Source organism: Notolepis coatsorum (assembly GCF_963971535.1).
Source record: "Notolepis coatsorum genome assembly, chromosome: 1".
NCBI lineage: Eukaryota > Metazoa > Chordata > Actinopteri > Aulopiformes > Paralepididae > Notolepis > Notolepis coatsorum.
Window position 1 is genome coordinate 90,138,575 of NC_140165.1, and position 20,302 is coordinate 90,158,876.

The 20,302-nt window shown below is 44.2% G+C and overlaps 1 protein-coding gene across 1 annotated transcript in view; it reads left to right on the forward strand.

Moving 5' to 3' along the window:
* The window catches only part of LOC311241899 (uncharacterized protein), a gene marked incomplete at its 3' end in the record, with an annotated part of 109,211 nt that overhangs the window by 43,083 nt on the left and 45,826 nt on the right, over positions 1-20,302 (forward strand). The window contains exons 5-6 of the mRNA XM_084330844.1: positions 2,824-2,881; positions 16,356-16,477. Coding sequence (XP_084186970.1) covers positions 2,824-2,881; positions 16,356-16,477 — 180 coding nt within the window. The remainder of the gene's footprint in view (positions 1-2,823; positions 2,882-16,355; positions 16,478-20,302) is intronic.

Genomic DNA, 20,302 nt, shown 5'->3' on the forward strand with positions numbered 1-20,302 from the left:
GAGTCAACAGTCAGAAGCACAGTTGTACAGTTGGAGTGTAGCAGTATGATTACAATGATACTGTCCCCAGCAGGGGTTAGTGAAGAAGAAATGACCTATATTTATTACTTTTTGGGTGGGGGCGCGAGTGCGGGGATTTTTGGCTAGTGAAAATGCTGAGTGGCTAGTGACTTTGGAAAACCACTAGCCACAGTGGCTAGTGAGCCAAAAAGTTAACGTCAAGCCCTGGTGCCAAGTGTGGAAACTCACTTCAGCTGACACCGAGTTGAATGGGATCGCCATCTTGCTGTTTTATCCATCACTATCCTAGACTAAATTAATGCACCAAAACAACAGATTTAAACAATCCCAGATAATTATTGTCATTCAGCTTGTCTTGTCCATTTGCCAGTAATTGCCATTTCTCACATAAACAGCTTTACACATGAAGCAATGAAATATGATATACAATGTACTTACTGAGAGTATTGCTTTTTTTAGCATGTCAATCTGTGGCATAGCATGAACTTGACAGTTCTCATTCAAATTGTTATACCATGTGTGCCATTTCAGTATGCAATTCTTCAGTTGATTTTACAGGAAAAGGAAACATTATTTTGTGCATTTCTTGTAACTATAATTTCAGTGATTTTTTTTGTTATGTGAAAATAAAAGCTATAATTCAACTATGTGAACCTAGTCTTTCCTGATTGAAATGTTTCTTTTTTTATCCACTTTTTCTCCCCATTTTTCAATTTTTTCCCCCATCCCAATTTCGTATTTTCAATTCTTCCCTCCCCTGTCTTGAATGTTGCTAGACTATGCCTCCCACTGGTCGGCTGTAGTGAGGATAGAAGCCTTGCATCACGTGTCCCCTCCGGTACACGAGGAGGCAGCCTGTTGCATCTTTTCACCGCAGGAGCTCGAACTCTCAGTGGCGAGGAGTAATGCGTGGGAGGCTCACGCTGCCCCCGATACTTCCTGTTTCCGCCGCACCGGCGTCACCCAACCGACCTGTAGGAGTCGCTGTCCACAACGTCCAATCCCCACCCACTGGCTTTCCCACCATCTAACACTGCCAATTGTGTTAGTATGACGGCCGGCCAAGCCGGTAGCAACGCCGAGAGCTGGGCTCGATACCAGCATCTCCTGCGTTAGTGGCGAGCGCCTTGCCCACTGCGCCACTCAGCCGCCCCTGATTGAAATGTTTCTTAACTCCATAAGCCAATCCTTATTTCCTGGTGACATTGGACCTACATACAGACGCATGGGGAGGGCCAGACTAATTAAAAGCTCAGTGGTGGCGAGCCTACGGCCCTTCCCACATTCCTGTACATAGGTCCAACATCACCAGAAAACGAGGATAAGCCGTTATCAGCAGCCACAGAAGTTAATATTGTGTGAAAACTAGACTATTAGTCCAAACTAGACTTACTACACAACAATAAAAAGATGATAATAATTTAATAATTGTTGTTTAGGCTGGAGAAGGTTGGCTGTGAGGTAAAGTTCTGCTGGGTCCCAGGGCACTCAGGAGCTGTAGAGATTGAAATAGTGGATGGCATAGCCAAAGGCTCATTAGGTAGAATGGCCCCGGATCTGTCTGTACAGTTAGGGGGGGCCGAGCTGAGGGGGAAAATTATGGAGGGGGTTTTGAGGGAGTGGCAGTGTAGGTGGGACTCGGAGACCAAGGGAAGGCACTTTTATTCTATCCAGCCCTCTGTCAGGAGGATGGGGGCCCCTTTTGAGGGGGTGAGAAGAGACTCTGTTATAATCTGTAGATTACGGTTGGGGCACTGTGGGCTTAATCAGACGTTGTGTACAGTAGGGAAACATCCTTCTGGGTTGTGTGAGTGTGGGGGGGAGTCAGTGCAGCATGTCCTGATGGACTGTATTAAGTACAGAGAACAACGAAAATCCTTCTTTAGAGTTCTTTCTTCTCAGGGAGTTAATTATTTCTCTTTGCCTTCATTTCTATGCCTGGGTGAGAACTGAGAACCACCAAGAGAGAGCTAGTGCTGTTGTGCAGTTACTGCTTGCCGCGGGGCTGTATAACAGAATATAGGGAGGGCTGGAAATCTATAGTGCTCCCTGCGTTATTTCTAAACCTAGCCGCATTTCTGGCAGACGCTCTCTGATTGGCACTGACTGACGCTCTCTGATTGGCCACTGACATGTTTGCCCAATCGCGTGACGAGCTGTGTCTTTGCCCATTTCCGCGTCGAACAGCCTGCAAACTACCTGGCGTTCTATCGCCATGCTCTAAGACAAACTCTAACCTTAACCAACTTCGAAAGAGTGCCTAAGCTTAACCGTCGAAAGAACTTGCCGTCACGCTCTAAGACAAACTCTAACCTTAACCAACTTCGAAAGAGTGCCTAAGCTTAACCAGTGTAGAAACATCCGTCGGCCAATCAAAGAGCGTCTTGCCAGAAATGCGGCTAGGTTTAGAAATAACCCGTGCTCCCTCTGTCCTGTGGAGGGCGGCAATACGCCTAGACGCGTAGTCCGCCGGAAATATACAAGAAGAAGAACAACAACAACAACAGCAGTGGGACACTTGGGTATGGAGGGGTTGACAGTGGAGGATGTTTTGACGGAGTTAAACAGGGTGGCTGGTCAGGTAGCGTTAGGGAAGGGGGGTGTGAGTGAGCGAGTAGGACAGAGTCAGGCCACGGGGGGCGAAGCATGTGTCACGGAGGGGGAGTCAGTCAGGAGGAAGCAGTGTTAGCTGCACGTCATTGGACAATGTGGGGGAGGAAGGATTCCAGTAGATGGCGGTAGAGTAGAAGGAGAAGAGAACTTGTGAGCAGATAAATCTGTTAGGCAGCAATACGCCGGAAGGTGTCCAGTCTGCCGGAAAGTACACGAAGAAGAAGAAGAAGAACAACAACAACAAACGGTGAGTTAGAATACGACGTGGCCTTTCTGGCTTTTTTTCTCGGGTCTCGTTGTTCGGGTGGTAAACAAAAATACAAGGTAAAATGTTATTCTCCGCCTCGCCGTTTGAGACATTCAGTTCGTAATGATTGCACATCTGATCTGTTGGTCGTTTCTAGCCACTTTCAGTCTTGCTCAGATGTAGCTGGTATGCTAAGCTAACGATAGCCTATGTTATGCTAATGCTCTTAGGATGTTAGGAGAAAACTTTATGTTTTACTTGTCTTGAACCCAGCAACATCTTCATTCAACCACCGCTTCGTTCATATCATATAGCATATTTATATGCTCAACTTAACATGCGAATGGTAAATATCTCTGAGAATAATTTTGTAGCATGATTGCTAGCTTGGGTCACACTGATTTATTTTTCAAACGTAGCCCAGAGTAAAGAGCCCAACTCTATCAAAACAGTAGTCAAAGTGTATATGTTCAGCACAGCTGCTTTGGAAGCTGGAGCTGCTTGACATGAATGAATGAATGAAAAGTTTATTTAACAGATTGCAAAATGGGTACAATACAGTACAGCTCAATACACACCAGATGGAGCTCCACAAATCATGTTAAACCCAGATTCGGCTCAAACAAGGGACTAAACACGTTTCGCAATTATGCCACATCAATGTGGAACGCCCTACCAAAGCTGTAAATGTGAATCACTACCCACTTTCAAAACCACGCTCAAAGAACACCTACGGGAGACGGCAATTCGAAACTGGCCCCCATAAATGTCCCAACCCAACCCCCTCCAATGTACAGTAAATTACCTGTCCTAACCCAAGAATACACAACGAGACCCTCCTCTTGGAACCAAGTATGGTTTCGTCGATATTCCAATGTACAGTTTTGCTTGTCCCCCACCCCGCCTACCCAACCCCCCCCCACCCACCCACCTAACCACAGGTCTCCAATGTACAGTTCCCCCACCCAACTCCCCACCCCACCTACCCAACGTCTTCCAATGTACAGTTAACTTTCTACGTCAAATATACTCTCTTTTTTAAACTCTTTTTGTATCACACAAACAGTACTTTATTTGCAAATCTGGTATGTCATAAATGTATAGATGTAGCAGTACTGTCTATCTGTATGTCGTGTATGTCATATGTTATGATGAATTGAAAATGGGGGACCCTCATGTAAATAAGACGAAAGTCTTTCTCTGGTCTGCATCCCCTTAACAATTGTGTGTATTGTACTGTACTGTACCCATTCTGCAATCTGTTAACACAGTTTTCAATCAATCAATCAAGGGGATGCAGACCAGAGAAAGACGTTTGTCTTGTTTACATCAGGGTCCCCCATTTTCAAATCATAGTGACATTTATGGCATAGGTAGGGACATACAGGTATATAGTACTGTTACATTTGAGACATATACGATATGTAAGGGATAATAACGAGGTCATTGTCGCAAAATAATTGACCGACACAGAGTTTAAAATACAGAGGCGCCTCGGCGAGGTGTTTTAAACGTCAGTGAAAGTCAATTATTTTGCGATGATGACCGAGTATAGCTATACATTATCCCTTACATATCGTATATGTCTCAAATGTAACAGTTTCGTTACATTTTGTTTAATGCCCTGTTTTATGTTGAAACTTGTTGTGTGCTGTGTTGGTCAGGACTCCCTGGAAGAAGAGATCTTGTATCTCAATGGGACATTCCTGGATAAATAAAGGATAAATAAAAATAAAAAAAAATAAAATACATTATCCCGCTTATTACATGGCTAACTTACTAACAATATACCTAATTCATTTGACAAAATCGACAAGACGAGATCAAATGCAGACGCAGTTGTTCTGTGGCTCTGTCAGCCCAAATAAAGTGATTATTATTATCGCCGGCAGCCCGGCAGGTGTCTCTGATTGCACTGAAACAGTGTGTGTCAGTGGGGCTTGATTACTCCAGCTGCGAAAAACAATAATCACCGGTGGTTATCGAAAAATAATTCACCGCTGTCGGGGGCTATTGACCAATCACAATCAAGCATTTCGACGAATGTTAAAACGCCATGTAATAAGCAAATATACAGTACTGTTACCCATAGATCCTAACAGAGAATATACATATGATGGGGAGGAGACTGTACATTAGGAGGGGGTGGGTGGGTGGGAGAGAAATATACATACGGTGGGGAGAGAATATATACATATGGTGGGGAGGAGACTGTACATTAGGAGGGGGTGGGGGGGTTTGGACATTTACTGTGGCCAGTTTCGAATGGCAGCCTCCCGTAGGTGCTCTTTAAGAGCGGGTTTGAATGTGGGTAGGGATTCACATTCCTTTACAGCTTTACTTTATTTTTATTTTTATTATTATTATATTTTTTAAACTTTTCTTTTTCTTCACATCAACGTTCACGCGGCACAATATACGCTTACCTAGGATTTGACTTGATTCAACAACAAAGCAGTCGGGGCAATGGCAAGCCGAAAACTAGGGATGCACCGAATGGGAAATTCTTGGCCGAAACCGATACCGAAAATAGGAAACAGTTGGCCGAATGCCGAAAGGCCGAAAATGATTCATAGAATAGAATTTTTTTTACCAATGTTGTTCAGCTACCTGATTATGGAAAAAGATATGATTATGGCAAAACTTAACTTAATAATAAATAATCACTATTATGGGTCCATAAAACATTTATTCAGCACTTCTGAATGCATACAGTACATTCATTCCAAGTCAAGTGCATTTTCTTTTCAACAAAGTGCATTCAGAACAAAGCCAAGGTGCTTTAAAATTGCATAAACATCTAGGCCAGTAGGCCTACAACAAAATAGTGTAAATAAAGACTGTAACAGCCAGGCCTTCAACAACAACAAATGCACCTATACGTGCATGCATACAAATGTGCAAACTGGATAAATCCACATGAATGTAACTTACAAAGAAATTAAATTACAATTGAATTTCAAGAATCTGCAAATAAGGTGGTCTGTCCTCATGAGCAATGTAAACACTATCATTTAGATACATAAAGTGAAAACTGGATACAACATCCACAATCAATTACAAATGAAATGTAAATTTCAAGAATCTGCAAATAAGTTGGTCTGTCCTCATGAGCAATGTAAACATTGTATCATTTAGATACATAAAGTGAAAACTGGATACAACATCCACAATCAATTACAAATTAAATGTAAATTTCAAGAATCTGCAAATAAGTTGGTCTGTCCTCATGAGCAATGTAAACTAGTAAACAATTGTATCATTTAGATACAGAAAGTACAATATATTGAACACTGTGCTGCTGTCATTTCCCCCTAATGATAACCTGAGATGGTGAATTATAACTCACAATGAAAATTGTTCAGGAAAGTGGGTATAGAGTAGACATGTAGAACTAGATAAGCTTATGATAAGCCTATGATAAGCCAGCCTTGTCTACTTATTAAGGAAACGTGGGAGGTTCTTTTTAATGAACAGTAGCTTCTCTGCTTTATCAGCCATAAGTCTGTTCCTCTTCTCATCAAGCACATGAGAGGCAGCACTGAACAGTCTCTCGCTGTCAGTGCTTGTGCATGGAGCACTCAAATACTTGCGTGCCACCTTGGCCAGGTCAGAAAAGCGGTCTTGTTTGTTTCTCCAGTATCCAAGAGGGTTCTCGCTTCTGGGGATGGGGACTTCTGAGAGATAATCATCTAACTGTTGAGCAGTTGGGCTTGTCACCCTCCTGGCATTTGAGAGGTTTGAGAGAATAAGATTTTATTTAAAATAGGGACAGTGCATAATGAACATTTAGTCAAATTTATTCACGCATGCCAGATCACTTGGCAGACAAATAAAATCATCTGACATGTCAAAAGAAATTACAAGATTAAGAGCATATTACATAACAGCACATACAGTACTAATAAATAAATATCACATTCAGTAGCACAGTACAGTAAGTTAGTAACCAAGTCAGAACAGAGTAGCCTACCTATTTGAGGTAGTATTCTCTTCCATGATCTCGTTGAACATATCAGACAACGAGGGTTGTTTCCCCCTCTCCTCTTCCTCCTCCTCTTCCTCTGCTGTAGACAGACAAGCCCTTTTTTCTGTCGTCTGCGTCACGTCTCCTGTGCTGTGCGCAGCAGCCTCCGCTCCAAGTGGGTTATCCTTATCCAACACAGCCTGGATCATGTCTCGTGCGCTTTGCTTTTTCCCCGCATCAAAATAATTATCTTTATATCGCGGGTCAAGTACAGTCACGATACAGTACAGGGGATCAGAGTATATATCAGCAAAACGTGTGTTGACAGACTCCAAGAGTGTACTTTTCATAGTTTTTACTCCACGGTCCGTTTCAACCTCTTTCATTAGAAGACGCTTTAGAGCCGCAACTAACGGTATAACGTCTGCCACCGATGCGTCAGATGAGCTAATCTCTCTAGTTAGCTGTTCAAATGGGGCAAGAATGGAGAGAATGTTCTCCATTAAGAGCCACTGGTTTGGAGTGAATGATGCGGGGAGCTCATGATCTGCGCTGTATGTAGCCAAGGTTCGCTTTTGCGCAAAGATACTTTCCAGCATATAATAAGTACTGTTCCACCGTGTACTCGCATCTTGTTGGAACCATTTCCTTGTTACTCCAAGCTCATCTTGTATTGTCTCTATGCGACAATAGGCCAGTTGAGAATGTTTGAAGTGACCAACAATCTTTCTGCCTACGGCCAACAGATCTTTTACACTGCGTTGAGCCAACACTCCCTCGTTCACAGCTAATTGCAGAGTGTGGGCCATGCAGCGTATTCCACTCAGATTGCCTTGTTCCATAGCTTTAGTCATATTTCTTGCGTTATCACTGACTATTGCGTGCACTTTAGGTCGGTCGGTATTCCATGTTTCGAACATATTGGCGAATGCCAAGGAGATGGCTTGTGCTGTATGAGACCCCCTAAACTCTTGTGAATGCAGCAGAATCTTCTGCAGTTTAAAGTCCTTGTCGATCCATTGTGCAGTTAGACTGAGCATACTGGTGATGCTTACGTCTGAGCTCCATACCATATGTCTGTCGTGAAGCTGATGGCTGTAATATCTGTAGCCAATAGCTCATGTATGTGATTAGCAACAACATTGTACAGTTCAGGTAAGCACACGTCGGCTAAGTGCCGTCTGCTAGGCAAGTAATAACGTGGCTCAATGTGCTCAATAAGCCTACGAAATCCAACGTCCTGTACGACAGAAAACGGTTGATCATCCATGGCGATGCATTCCATTAACTTTCGCGTAATGCCCTTTGCCTTGGGACCATCACTGGGAAACTTTTTTACTTTTTCAAAAAGGTCCGCCACAGAAGGAGTCGGGGTCGCTGGGGAGGATTTTTCTTTTCTGTGCGGCAGTGACTTGCTCATACTCCGCATATTTCTCCGGTGTTTTGATTTCAAGTGGTGGAGTAATCCCGAAGTGGTGAAAGTCTTTGCAGTTACACCCCCTCGAGAAACGTTAGCTGAACACGTTGTACAAATCGCAATTCGCGCATCTTTCTCTGATATTTTGAAATATCTCCAAGCAGCAGACATGTTGTCTGTGAGCCAGCCTCAAGCGTATTACCTTGACGTGTGATTTTTTTTAACTTTTTTTCTACCTTGACCTGTCGCGCGCCATGCTTGTCGCCGCGTTTTGATGACATCATCACAACAACATGCAGGTTACAGGTTGTTTCTGTTTCTGTGATATATTTTCGGTGAAAAAACTCTTTCGGCCAAAAGCCGAAAGGCAATTTTTGGCCATTTTCGGCGAAAAATTTCGGTGCATCCCTACGGCGAAAACGGTCGAAAGTGTGGTTATTTGAAGTTTGGATTTTTTCCCCCTCACAACTGAGGTAGGTAGATTACATTTTTAGATACTAAAGTACAGAAAAAAGGTACCGTATCGGTTCAAATGTGAACGGTACCCATCCCTAGTACTCTGTCGTCTACTCTAAGCCATCCTAGGTAGTCGAAGTGGGCAGGGGTGAGGTGGGTTCTAGGAGTAAGGTCAAGTAGTAGTCTGACCAGTTTGTCTTGTAGTTTTGTGCGCCTTTGAGGTGCTTTGGTACCATGAGGTGCAAGCATAGTCGTAGTACCCCTGAATGAGTGCTCCTGCCAGAGTCTTCAGGGTATTCTTGTTTACCAGAGGAGATCCGGTACAAGAATCTAGTTTGTCCGCTTGATGTGGAAATTATTGTTACGTTATTTTCGTGATTTATATTTCACGGGTCGAACAAACCTGAACGTTATTGCCATAAAATAGAAATTAGTTTGTTTCTTTACCTTTCTGTGAACGTCTAGAAAAATGGCGTAGCCTTTGCTGCCCTGTGACTTTTGCCTGGTGGTACTAAATCCAGATTGAACTCTTGCCATTGGAAATATGAGATTTGGCCCGATCCATAGATGTATGACGTGGCCAACGATGTATGACGCTCGAATGAATGTGGACTGTTCCATCAGAGTGTGTAATTGTAGATGTCGCCATAAGACGCGTCTGGCCATTTAGTGGGATAATTTTTTCATTATCCTGTTCAGCTGAAAGGACACTGGCCACCGAAGCTCCCCCCTCTGATAGAACAGTCCACATTCATTCGAGCGTCATCTCGCGTCGTCCAGACTCCATGGGCACTCTGCGCATGTCCATGCGGAATAGGTGCTTTAAATGGGCTTTTTCTCTGCCGATTTAGTTCTGATCGATTAGTTATGGGTCACGCCGTGTTCAGGAGAGCGAGGCGCATAAACGTCTATTCGATCATGTCTCTAGCACCCCCACAGCCGTATCGGCAACCACTTACATAACGGCTCTCGTCCACATTCATTCATATGCTCCCCCCGCAATCTCCTCCCCGATTTCAATGTAACGCGGACTGTTGTATTTACTACATCTCCCGTGACTCTTAGCGGGGGATGACGTAGCTTAAGAGAGACGAGTGAAAGAGGAACGGAAGCGCTGTTAGCTAGCTTAACGCTAACGTTAGTTAAAAAGGTTTTTAACAGCGACAGGCATATAGTAATGGCGAGGATATAAAGCATGTTAAAGACGCATTTATTGGACATGTTGCTCGCAGAGTTTACATAGAAACAGCGCGACTCGCAAGATGAGTTATCACAGGCTTTAGAACGCAGGACTGAAGAGCTCACGTTACACGTTGCGCATGTAATGACTGAAGCCGCGTTTTGATTATGTCATCACAACAACACATTAGGTTACGAACGTAACCCTGTTCTTTGACATTCTGTGATATTTTTTCGGTCCTAAAACCCTTTCGGCCGAAAGTGCCTTTTTGAACCATTTTCGGCCGATAATTTTCGGTGGCCGAATATTCGGTGCATCCCTAATGTTATAAGACATTGATATCAGGAGCTGTAGCTACTGTTAGCCAGCTAGATAACGTTAGACAATGCCTCATGTATTAAATTAAAGTGAATAGTTGACTGGGTCATTTTGTAAAACAGTAACGTTAGCTAGGTAGCTAACGTTAGCTCACGGAACAACGATAGCTAGTTAGCCAACACTAGCCAATTACTGCAAAAACGATTGCCAAAATGATGATATCAGACGTTGATATCAGGAGCTATCAGTAGCTAGCCAGCTAGATAACGTTAGACAATGCCTCATGTATTAAACTAAAGTGAATAGTTGACTGTGTAGTTTTGTTTAAACAGTAATGTTAGCTAGTATCACTCGGGGTGCACTTGACTCTGCCTGAGCAGTGAGCATTTGTTGACATGGGTCTGTGAGGGGGGGGGGGAGGGGGGAAGGGGCAAGGCGTGCAGCAGCAGCAGCTGTGAGCAAGAGAGACAGCGAGTGAGAACTCCGCTGAGAATTGGATCATGTTTTTCGCACGTATCATCGATCGGTTTTCACGATCGGCGAAAATAAAGCATTATCGGAATTCACCGATCTCATATTTATACTGAATATCGGCTGATACCGATCGCTGGCCGATCGATCAGGGGCATCCCTATGATAATTTATAGGCCTGGTATTCAATATTCATATTTATTTATATGAAATTGCATGTGTGCGTGCGGATGGCAAAATTCAGTTCTGGATAGATCCACCTGTAAATCATCTGGCCTTTATTCATTTGCTTAGATTTAGATTAGATTTGTACACTTGATCTCAAGAAGGTGCTTGTTTGGTGTTCGCTATCAAGTATGACACTGATGGTATTCAGTTGTGTACTTTATTGAACACTCGCATCAAGTCCAGCTACTAGCATACGATGCATATCATTCAGTCTCCTTCTACAGTCTCTACATATGACTCGCCTCTCTCAGGTGGAGAGCGCCCTCTCCTGGCCTGGTGGAGGTATCGTAACATCTCTCTTTACATAACAAATTGAAAGCATACTGGGTTATGATAACTTCATATGCCCTTAACCTTAAACTTATACATCACTAACATTTTGATGAAAACTCTTAACATTGTAATAACATTGTTCAACGCTCTCGCCCCTTGTCTTTGTTCTCTCTTTATGTTACATAGTCTTTTGAGTATCTCACAGGTCTCTGAATGTTGGATCTGGTTCTAGTGTGTTTTGGGGTTTGGGTGTCTTGGTGATATTCTGACTCCCCCCTTGCGACCTGTGGTTCTCTATTCTCTGGTGTGTCTGTATCAGTCTCTGTATCCCAGTCGATTAGTTCTTCCCCAGGGGATATATGGATCTTTTCTGTCACTGGCCGGATGTCCTTTCGGTTCCGGCGGTATTTCCTTCCCTTTACCAGAACAATGTAAGAGCGGTCACTGTGTTGATCGATGCATGTTCCGAGTGACCATCTACTGTCTGGGTCTTTGGGGTGAAGCAGGACTCTCACAGTTTGTCCTTGGATGATCACAGGCATGTCCCGTGCTTGTGTGTCATATTGGCGTTTCATTGTCACTGTTTTGGCTTGCTTCCGTTCAATGACATTCCTCACCACGGTGGGCTTCATCTGCGTGTCCCTGGTGGGCAGGAGTGTCCGTGTCCTCCTGGACATGAGTCTCTGCACTGGAGAGCTCCCTAGACCCTCTGTTGGAGTGTTCCTCCATGCCAGGATGGCTTTCCATGGGTCTTCTCCATCCAGGATGGTCTTCTTCAGCAGAGTCTTTGCTATTTTCACTGCCGCCTCTGCTTTGCCGTTGCTCTGACTGTGGTAGGGTGATGATGTCTTGTGGCTGAAATCCCATTCCTGCGCAAAACATTGAAAGTCTATTCCTGAAAACGGAGGCCCATTGTCCGTGAACACAATGTGAGGGATTCCATGTCTGCTGAAGTGCTTTTTGCAGCATTCCATAACGGTAGATGATGTGTAGTCTGCCAGCTCGTCTAGTTCCCAGTAATCTGAGTAGTAATCCACCATGATGAGGTATGTGGACTTGTTGACTGTGAGCAAGTCCATTCCCACCTTTGACCATGGGATGTGAGGGATTGGTTGGGGAATCAGTGTTTCCCTTTGTTGTCTTCGTTGGACTGCGTTGCATGTGGAGCAGTCATTGACAAAGTTCTTTACGTCGTTCGTTATGCCTGGCCAGAAGACTGTCTCTCTGGCTTTCCTGAGGCTGGCTTCTACGCCTGAGTGGCCTGTGTGAATCTTTGATAAGAACATGGGGTGTAACACTGTAGGAATGAGTACTCTGTCCCCTTTAAAAATAAGTCCATTTTCGACCGTGAGTTCCTCTTTGTAGGTCCAGAATGGATGTAGTAAGTGGCCTACGTCCTGTTTGTACTCTGGCCATCCCTTGATGACTCTCGCTTGTAGTGTTTGAAACACTGGGTCTTGTGCTGACTGAGTTTTGATGGTTTTCAGCGTCTGTGTGGAGATGTTGATGTTACTTGCGTGCTCTACGTGTTCTATTTCCTTCGTAGTGAGGCCCATGGCGTAGATCGTGGTTGGTGTCTGCATCTCTGTGTGCACCGTGTTGGGTAGTGGCGCCCTGGATAGGAAGTCGGCCACATGTAGGTCTTTGCCTTGTTTGTATATCACCTGTAGTTGGTATCTCTGTAGTCTGAGCAGCATCCTCTGTAGCCTCTTGGGTGCTGAAAGTAAAGACTTTTTAAAGATGATTTCCAGTGGTTTGTGATCAGTGTGTATTGTGATATAGTCTCTGCCATGTATGTACTGGTCGAACTTGTCGCACGCGAACACAATGGCTAGGCATTCCTTCTCTATCTGTGCATACCTTTGTTCTGTGGGCGTCAGCGTCCTGGAGGTGAATGCTACAGGTTGTCCATGTTGTAGGAGGACTGCTCCTAGGCCTGTCTCGCTGGCGTCACACTGGAGGGTGACCTCTTCCTTGAGATCGTAGTATTTGAGTACTGGGTGGTGTGTGACCAAGTGTTTTATGTTCTCTAGTGCTGCGTCATGTTTCGGTAACCATGTCCATTCTATGTCTTTATCGGTCAGTCGTCGCAGTGGTTCGCATACGTCTGATAGACTAGGTAGGAACCTTGACAGATAGTTAACAAACCCCAACAGCCGTTGGAGTGACTTGACATCTGTCGGCGTCTGCATGTTCTGGATGGCAGTGATTTTCTCCGGATCTGGACACAAACCTTCTGCCGTGAGACGATGACCCATGTATGTCATGCTGGGAAGCTTCAGCCTGAGTTTCTTCTTGTTGAGTTTCAAGTTGGACTCTCTGGCTCTCTGCAGCAGGGCTCTGAGATTTCCGTCGTGGTCAGCCATCGCTTCTTCATTGGTGTTTCCACATCCGTACACCAAAATGTCATCTGCTATCACACTCACCCCCTTTAGGCCCACCAATATTTCATGCTGCCTCCTTTGATATTCTTCTGCTGCTGGTTTTATACCAAAAGGCATCCTCAGCCATCTGTATCGTCCTTCGGGAGTCCAGAATGTGGTTAGATGACTGCTCGCTTCATCTAGCTTCACCTGCCAGTATCCATCTTTGGCGTCCAGCACCGAAAATATTTTTGCATTTGCTATGTCTGGTAACACTTCTTCTACCGTGGGCATCTGGTAATGTGACCTCAACAAAGCCTTGTTTAGTGCACCTGGGTCAAGGCATATGCGCAGTTTGTCCTTCTTCTCTGTGACCACCATGTTGCTGATCCATGGCGTCGGCTCTGTGACCTTGGTTATGATGGCTCCCTGTTCCATTGCTCTTATGGCTTTGATTACCCTCTCTCTTATTGGAATAGGCGTCCGTCGTGGCAGTTGTTGTACTGGCTGCACTTTGGGGTCTATTTCCAGGTGTAACTCTCCTGGTAGACAGCCAAGCCCCTCAAAGACATCTTCATATTTAGAAATAATCTCTTCTGCTGTCTGGGGATTATCTGTGTTCGGCTGGCTCTGGATGTCACACTGTGAATTACATGTTTATGATTCACATTGATCAGGTTCAGTCTCATGCAGGTTTCCGCTGAGAGCAGTGGGGTCTGCTCTGTATCCATTATCTGAAATCTGAGGTTGTATATCGTCCCTTCGTGATCCGCTTTGAGTTCATATTCTCCTCTGGGCTTTATCAGTGTGCCATCATATAGCTTCAGTGTGGCTTCGCTGTGTAGTAGGTTCGGGTTCCCGTCCTGTAGGATGCGTTGTAGGTCAGTGAAGCCCATTACATTGACTGTAGATCCTGTGTCAAGCTGACACTTCAGAGTCTCGCTGGTATCATAACTCAATGGTTTATCCGTCTGTGCTGTTAGTTTGAGATTAATGAACCATTTGTTTGTAGCGTTTTCAAGTGAGTTCACTTGAGAGATATACCACATTTCCTCTGATTGTTCATCCGAGTCTCCCTCTTTGTCCATGTGTAGTTGAGGTTTGTGTTGGTCCTTCTTACACACTCGGGCAAAGTGATTCCGTTTGCCACATGCTTTACAGGTGACCCCATATGCTGGGCATTTGGCCTTCTCATGCATTGATCCACAGTAGTGGCAGAGAGAGTCTTTTTGTGGTCTGTGTTTGGTGTCACTGTAAGTATTGGGTTGCCTATACGTCTTCTGGGTACGTGGTTCTGACTGACGTCCTCGTGAGGTATAGCTTGATTCAAAGCTGCGTCCCCGGGAAGCGTAATGTACAGCTTCCTGTTCTCCTCCTATTTTCTTAATTTGGATTTGTGTCTGTTCACTGGATCTACACGCGTCTATTGCTTTCATTAGTGTGAGTTTTGGTTCTCTCAGCATTCGTGCTTGTGCACTGGAATCTTTGGTGCCCATGACTATCCTGTCTCGAATGAGCTCTTCTTTTAGTGCATTAAATTCACATGTGTCTGCTAGCTTCCTCAATTTGGCTACATATTGGTCTGACGTTTCACATTGGCTTTGTTTACAGTCATTAAACAGAAATCGTTCATATATTACATTCCTGTTTGGTTCAAAATGTGCCTGTAATGCCTGTAGTATTTTCACTACGTCATCCCTGTCTTCATCTTGCATGTGTAGGTGTCGTTGTAGCTGATGGCATTCTTTACCCATAATAGTCAGTAGAGTAGCCACTCGTATCTTCATTTCCTTTTTATCTCGTCCCGTGGCTATTTCATAGTTTTCCCATTGTGCGCGAAAAAACGTCCAGTTATTGTAGACGTCTCCTTTCATGTCCATTGGTTCTGGAACTGGGATGTTGTACGTCGTCATGTTAGCCACTTAGCTGTCCGTGTCGTTACCTTAGCAAGTTAGCTGTTCGTGCGGCTACTGGTTAGGTTATCGTTCGACGTATTTTTTATTTCTTTTTTTCATCTTTATCCTTGTCTTACTTGTCCTCTTGGCATGGTTCTGGCTTCTGACACCATGTTTGGTGTTCGCTATCAAGTATGACACTGATGGTATTCAGTTGTGTACTTTATTGAACACTCGCATCAAGTCCAGCTACTAGCATACGATGCATATCATTCAGTCTCCTTCTACAGTCTCTACATATGACTCGCCTCTCTCAGGTGGAGAGCGCCCTCTCCTGGCCTGGTGGAGGTATCGTAACAGTGCTGAATGAGCTCAGTGGCAATCTTTCACGTCTGGTCAATGTTAGCATGGTGTTATTCACCGTCAAATATGGATTTCTTTATATATAATAATTTATATTCTCCTTTTGGTTCATTACAATTTACTCAAGCCTAGTAACACAGACACAATATTTCTGACACTGGGAATACATTCTTTAGATGTCCCTAGATACCAAGAACATGCTAATGGACCTTGTAGAAGTGGAGAAATCTTCAGTTTACTTAGGTACTTTTAGGCGTTATGTGTAGGTGTTTAATGATTGGGCCCTTGCAGCACATTTGCCCATGTCTCTTGCCGTCACGCTGTGTTATCTATGAACAGAAAAGTAACCAATTTACTTTCAGAATGCAATCGACAGGCGTTTTATGCAAAATGTGCCTGACTCTTAAGAGGCTAACTACTAGGTATAGTCGAAAGATGCATATTTGTTTGATTTGTATTTGCTAGCTGTTAAAGGAGCAGTGCACATCATTTCAACATTGTCACACCATGTCCGCTTCATTTTTTCATATCTCTCCTTTACAGGAACATAACACACAACCAAAGAATGGCTGGCAAGAAATGTGCAGTGAAACGAAAATATGAAGACGAACGCGGGACATTTTTACCAGAGTGGGAGAGTAAATTCTTCTTTGTCGACCATAATGGTAAGCCATTCTGTCCGATATGCCAGACGACATTTTTCAATCTGAACCACCAGTAAAATAGTCAGAGGAAGGATAGTACTGTAACTTTGCAGACTGTAGCCTTCATGGTTGTTCAGTGAGAAAACACTCTTCCATTGCCCTAGCTAGCCTGACAGACCCATGGAAGGCTAAGTAAACCTTTTCTGTGAATTCTCCATGCTACATACTATACTCATACTGTATGATTTCACCATGCTACATACATATTGTATGATTTCACCATGTTACATACTATATTGTATGATTGCTCCATGCTACATACTATATTGTATGATTGCTACATGCTATATTGAATGATTTCTCCATGCTACATACTATATTGTATGAATCCTCCATGCTACATACTAGGGGTGGAGCGGTTCACAAAATCGACGGTTCGGTTTGTATCACGGTTTTAGGTTTACGGTTTTCGGTTCGGTATACGTTGTTTTTTATTTAAAAAAAAATTTACCACTCCAAAAATACCATACATCAACATAAGATATATAGCCTACAAGTAATACAACTTTTCAGTTATTCTCAAGGACGTAGTCATGCAAAAACTGAAAGAATGAGGACATTTGACATCAGGCACATTATTTTGACAGTGACGGTTAGAGCTAGGAGATTTTGGTACAGCAAGAGGGGAGGCATTGCTGAGTTAAACATGCTTCTCATTTATTTGGTAAAAAAAAAGTTTACTTTTAATAATGTTTGGCACACAAAGACCGAACTGACTGAAAAATATAGGCAACATTTGTCAAAGTATTAACTTGGTGCAAACAAAAAATTATTAAACCTTTCCATTTTTATGCATAATGCTCAACCAGCACTAGACTTTCTTATCAAAAAGTAAAAGTCACAGAAAAGATGATTAGGGTTTTAAATAAGGACGTTTATGGGGTTTCTTGTATTAATAATAATTTGCACTAAGGAATGTTGTAACTGTTGTTATCCAAAAAAAAAATAAAGGAGATGTTACAAGGGAATGGGGAATATAAACCCCTCCACAGTGAGGTGTGGAGTTGGTACGTCCCAGCAGGGACCAGGATGTTATGGGTTGCAGACGCAGTTGACACACACGCTCTAGTCTCCTGGCTCATGCCCCCCTTCCCCACTAATCGAACTGGTGTCGTGGAGTCACTTCTCTGTGAGCGTTTCCACGGTTAGCTTGCGGCTAACATTAGTTAGCTCACAGCTAAATTTAGTTAGCCTGTAGCTAACGTAACGTTACATTTACATTTACATTTAGTCATTTAGCTGACGCTTTTATCCAAAGCGACTTACATGTTCTGTACGACAAGCCATCAGGAAGGGCACAACTCTATCAGCTGAGCAACAATGTTCATCAAAGTGTTGAGTGCTACAGTGTAGGTTAGTTTATTAGGACAAGTGCATGACAGTAAGGTTAGTTAGGGTTTGATTTTAGATTTTTTTTTAATTCAGATAATGGTTGAAGAAGTGCGTCTTTAGTTGACAGCGAAAGATTGGACGTGTTTCGGCTGTCCTAACTGGGGTGGGTAGTTCATTCCACCATTGTGGGGCAAGGACTGAGAATAGGCGACTTCTCTTTGATGACCCTCCCGGAGCTTGGATAGGAGTAGGTCTGAGGCGGCCAGAAGATGCAGAGCGTAGGGGTCTTGAGGGTGTGTAGTTAGAGACCATTGACCGGAGGTAGGCGGGAGCGGTTCCCTTTGCCGCACGGTATGCTAGGTCGAGGGCCTTGAAGCGGATTCGTGCAGCAATGGGGAGCCAGTGCAGGTCCCTAAGAAGTGGGGTGACATGGGCCGACTTCGGTAGGTTTGAGATCAGGCGGGCCGCTGCGTTCTGAATGAGTTGAAGAGGCTTAGTGGCAGTGGCCGGGAGGCCAGCGAGCAGTGCGTTGCAGTAGTCGAGGCGGGAGATGACTGTTGATTGGACGAGGAGTTGGGTGGCTTCTTTTGTCAGGAAGGGGCGGATCCTTCTGACGTTGCTCAGGAGGAATCGGCAGGTTCTGGTTGTCGCTGCGATGTGAGCAGAGAAGTTCAACTGGTCGTCGAGGACAACACCAAGTGTTACAAAGGATCAGATTAAACCGAATATATATATTTATTTATTGATATATATTGCATAGTATTTGTATATCGTTTGATATCCCTTGTATATTCCTTGTACATATACACGGAATATCCCTTTAGCCCAGACCATAATAGTTCATTCTCCTATTGGACAGCGGTCCACCGGCGCCAGGGACCGGCCTCCGGAGTCAGGTTCAAAGTCACCGTCAAGACGTGTCTGGACATGCCCGGCCTTGCCCAGGGATACGCGACAGAAATGAGATTGGTACTAGTTTGTTCACCGTGCGTATAAATACGGCGCAGGTGAATATAGAAGCCCCTTAGCCTTCTTAGCCTTAGTATGTTACCCAATAAATTGAAGCCTCACCCACGATACAACGTGCGGTGAAGTATGGCCTGTTTGGCCCCAGAATAGAGCATTGAGACCGCGTGCGAATTAGCAACTGAATTGTCAGTTTGGCGCTATACCGTCGAGTGCGACATATTTCTATTAAGTCAATAATAGTCTATTTGTGTATAGTGTATCGTGCGGCTAAAGTTCTACAGTGACCAGCATCTTTAACGCTTCCTCGTATTAGCTAGAGTTCTTATCCAGGCTGGGCTGACCACATGGCGTTTTCACCCGAGGAGACCTAGACGAGAACCGTATGGACATGTACACTGGATTAATCTACCCGACGACTACATAGCCCTTTGCGGCTGGAATATATTTGCTTTGGTCCTGTGATTTATGGAGCGGATAATCGCCGACGCCTGCACGTGTTGGATTTACCCCGCGAGGAGTCAAGTCGAGTCGGCGCCTCAGAGAGCCTGAGGCCGACTAGCTTTCTTCACTGTGGAGCTACAGTCTACGGAGAACAGCTGTATTCGTCTGTGGATCAAGAGGCTACTGCACCGGCTCCTGTACCTGGAGTCTCCTTAGTCATCGTTGACCAGACGTTCTACTACCGACAGATCTTCTACCCCTGCTGGCTTACAACCAGGGGGAACCCTTCCAGTATCTCCCGCTATATTACTAGTGTACCATAGATATAATTCCCTAAGATTCAGGTTGTATAATTACCTCCTGCGTAACCAGAGAATGGACATTCATTGTTGATTTGCCTACGCACATTCCTTTGCCTTACAAGTGCATTCAAAGAATAATGTAAAGTATATTATGTACCCTTTGCGCCATTAAATACTTTATTATACCTTTGTGTGGAACCGATTTTCATTGTGGGAAGTGTTCATCATATTCATATATCGTGTACTGTATGGCCAGTAATTAAAGTACATAAAGCGGTAGTGGTTTAATGATACCATACTTATCAATACAGTCAGGGAATTGTACCCCTCAGTTACAATTGGTCCTTCGAGCCGGATGGTAACTAGTGTAATATTAATATAGCGGTATTAATATTGACATGGCCTATGATGAACACTCCACAAAACGGTTCTCCTAAAGTAGATCGCCCGCAGCGTAGACGGCAGACATCTCAGTACTTAGAGGATTACGTTGCCAATATACTACCTAGCCTTCTACAGACGGTAAACGCGGAAAAAGTAGATAGTAAAATTATGTCCGACCCTATCGCCCAGGCTACCCCGCCAATAGAGGCCCTAGTGGGTTCTAACGTAACTGACCAAGCTCACGGTAGGGACCAGGAGGGACCTGACACGACTTTACCCCCCGCCAAGACCGAAGAAGTAGTCCCCGGAGAGCTCCAGGATAAAGACAGCTCTCCAGGGGGGGCGGTTAGGTGGCCGA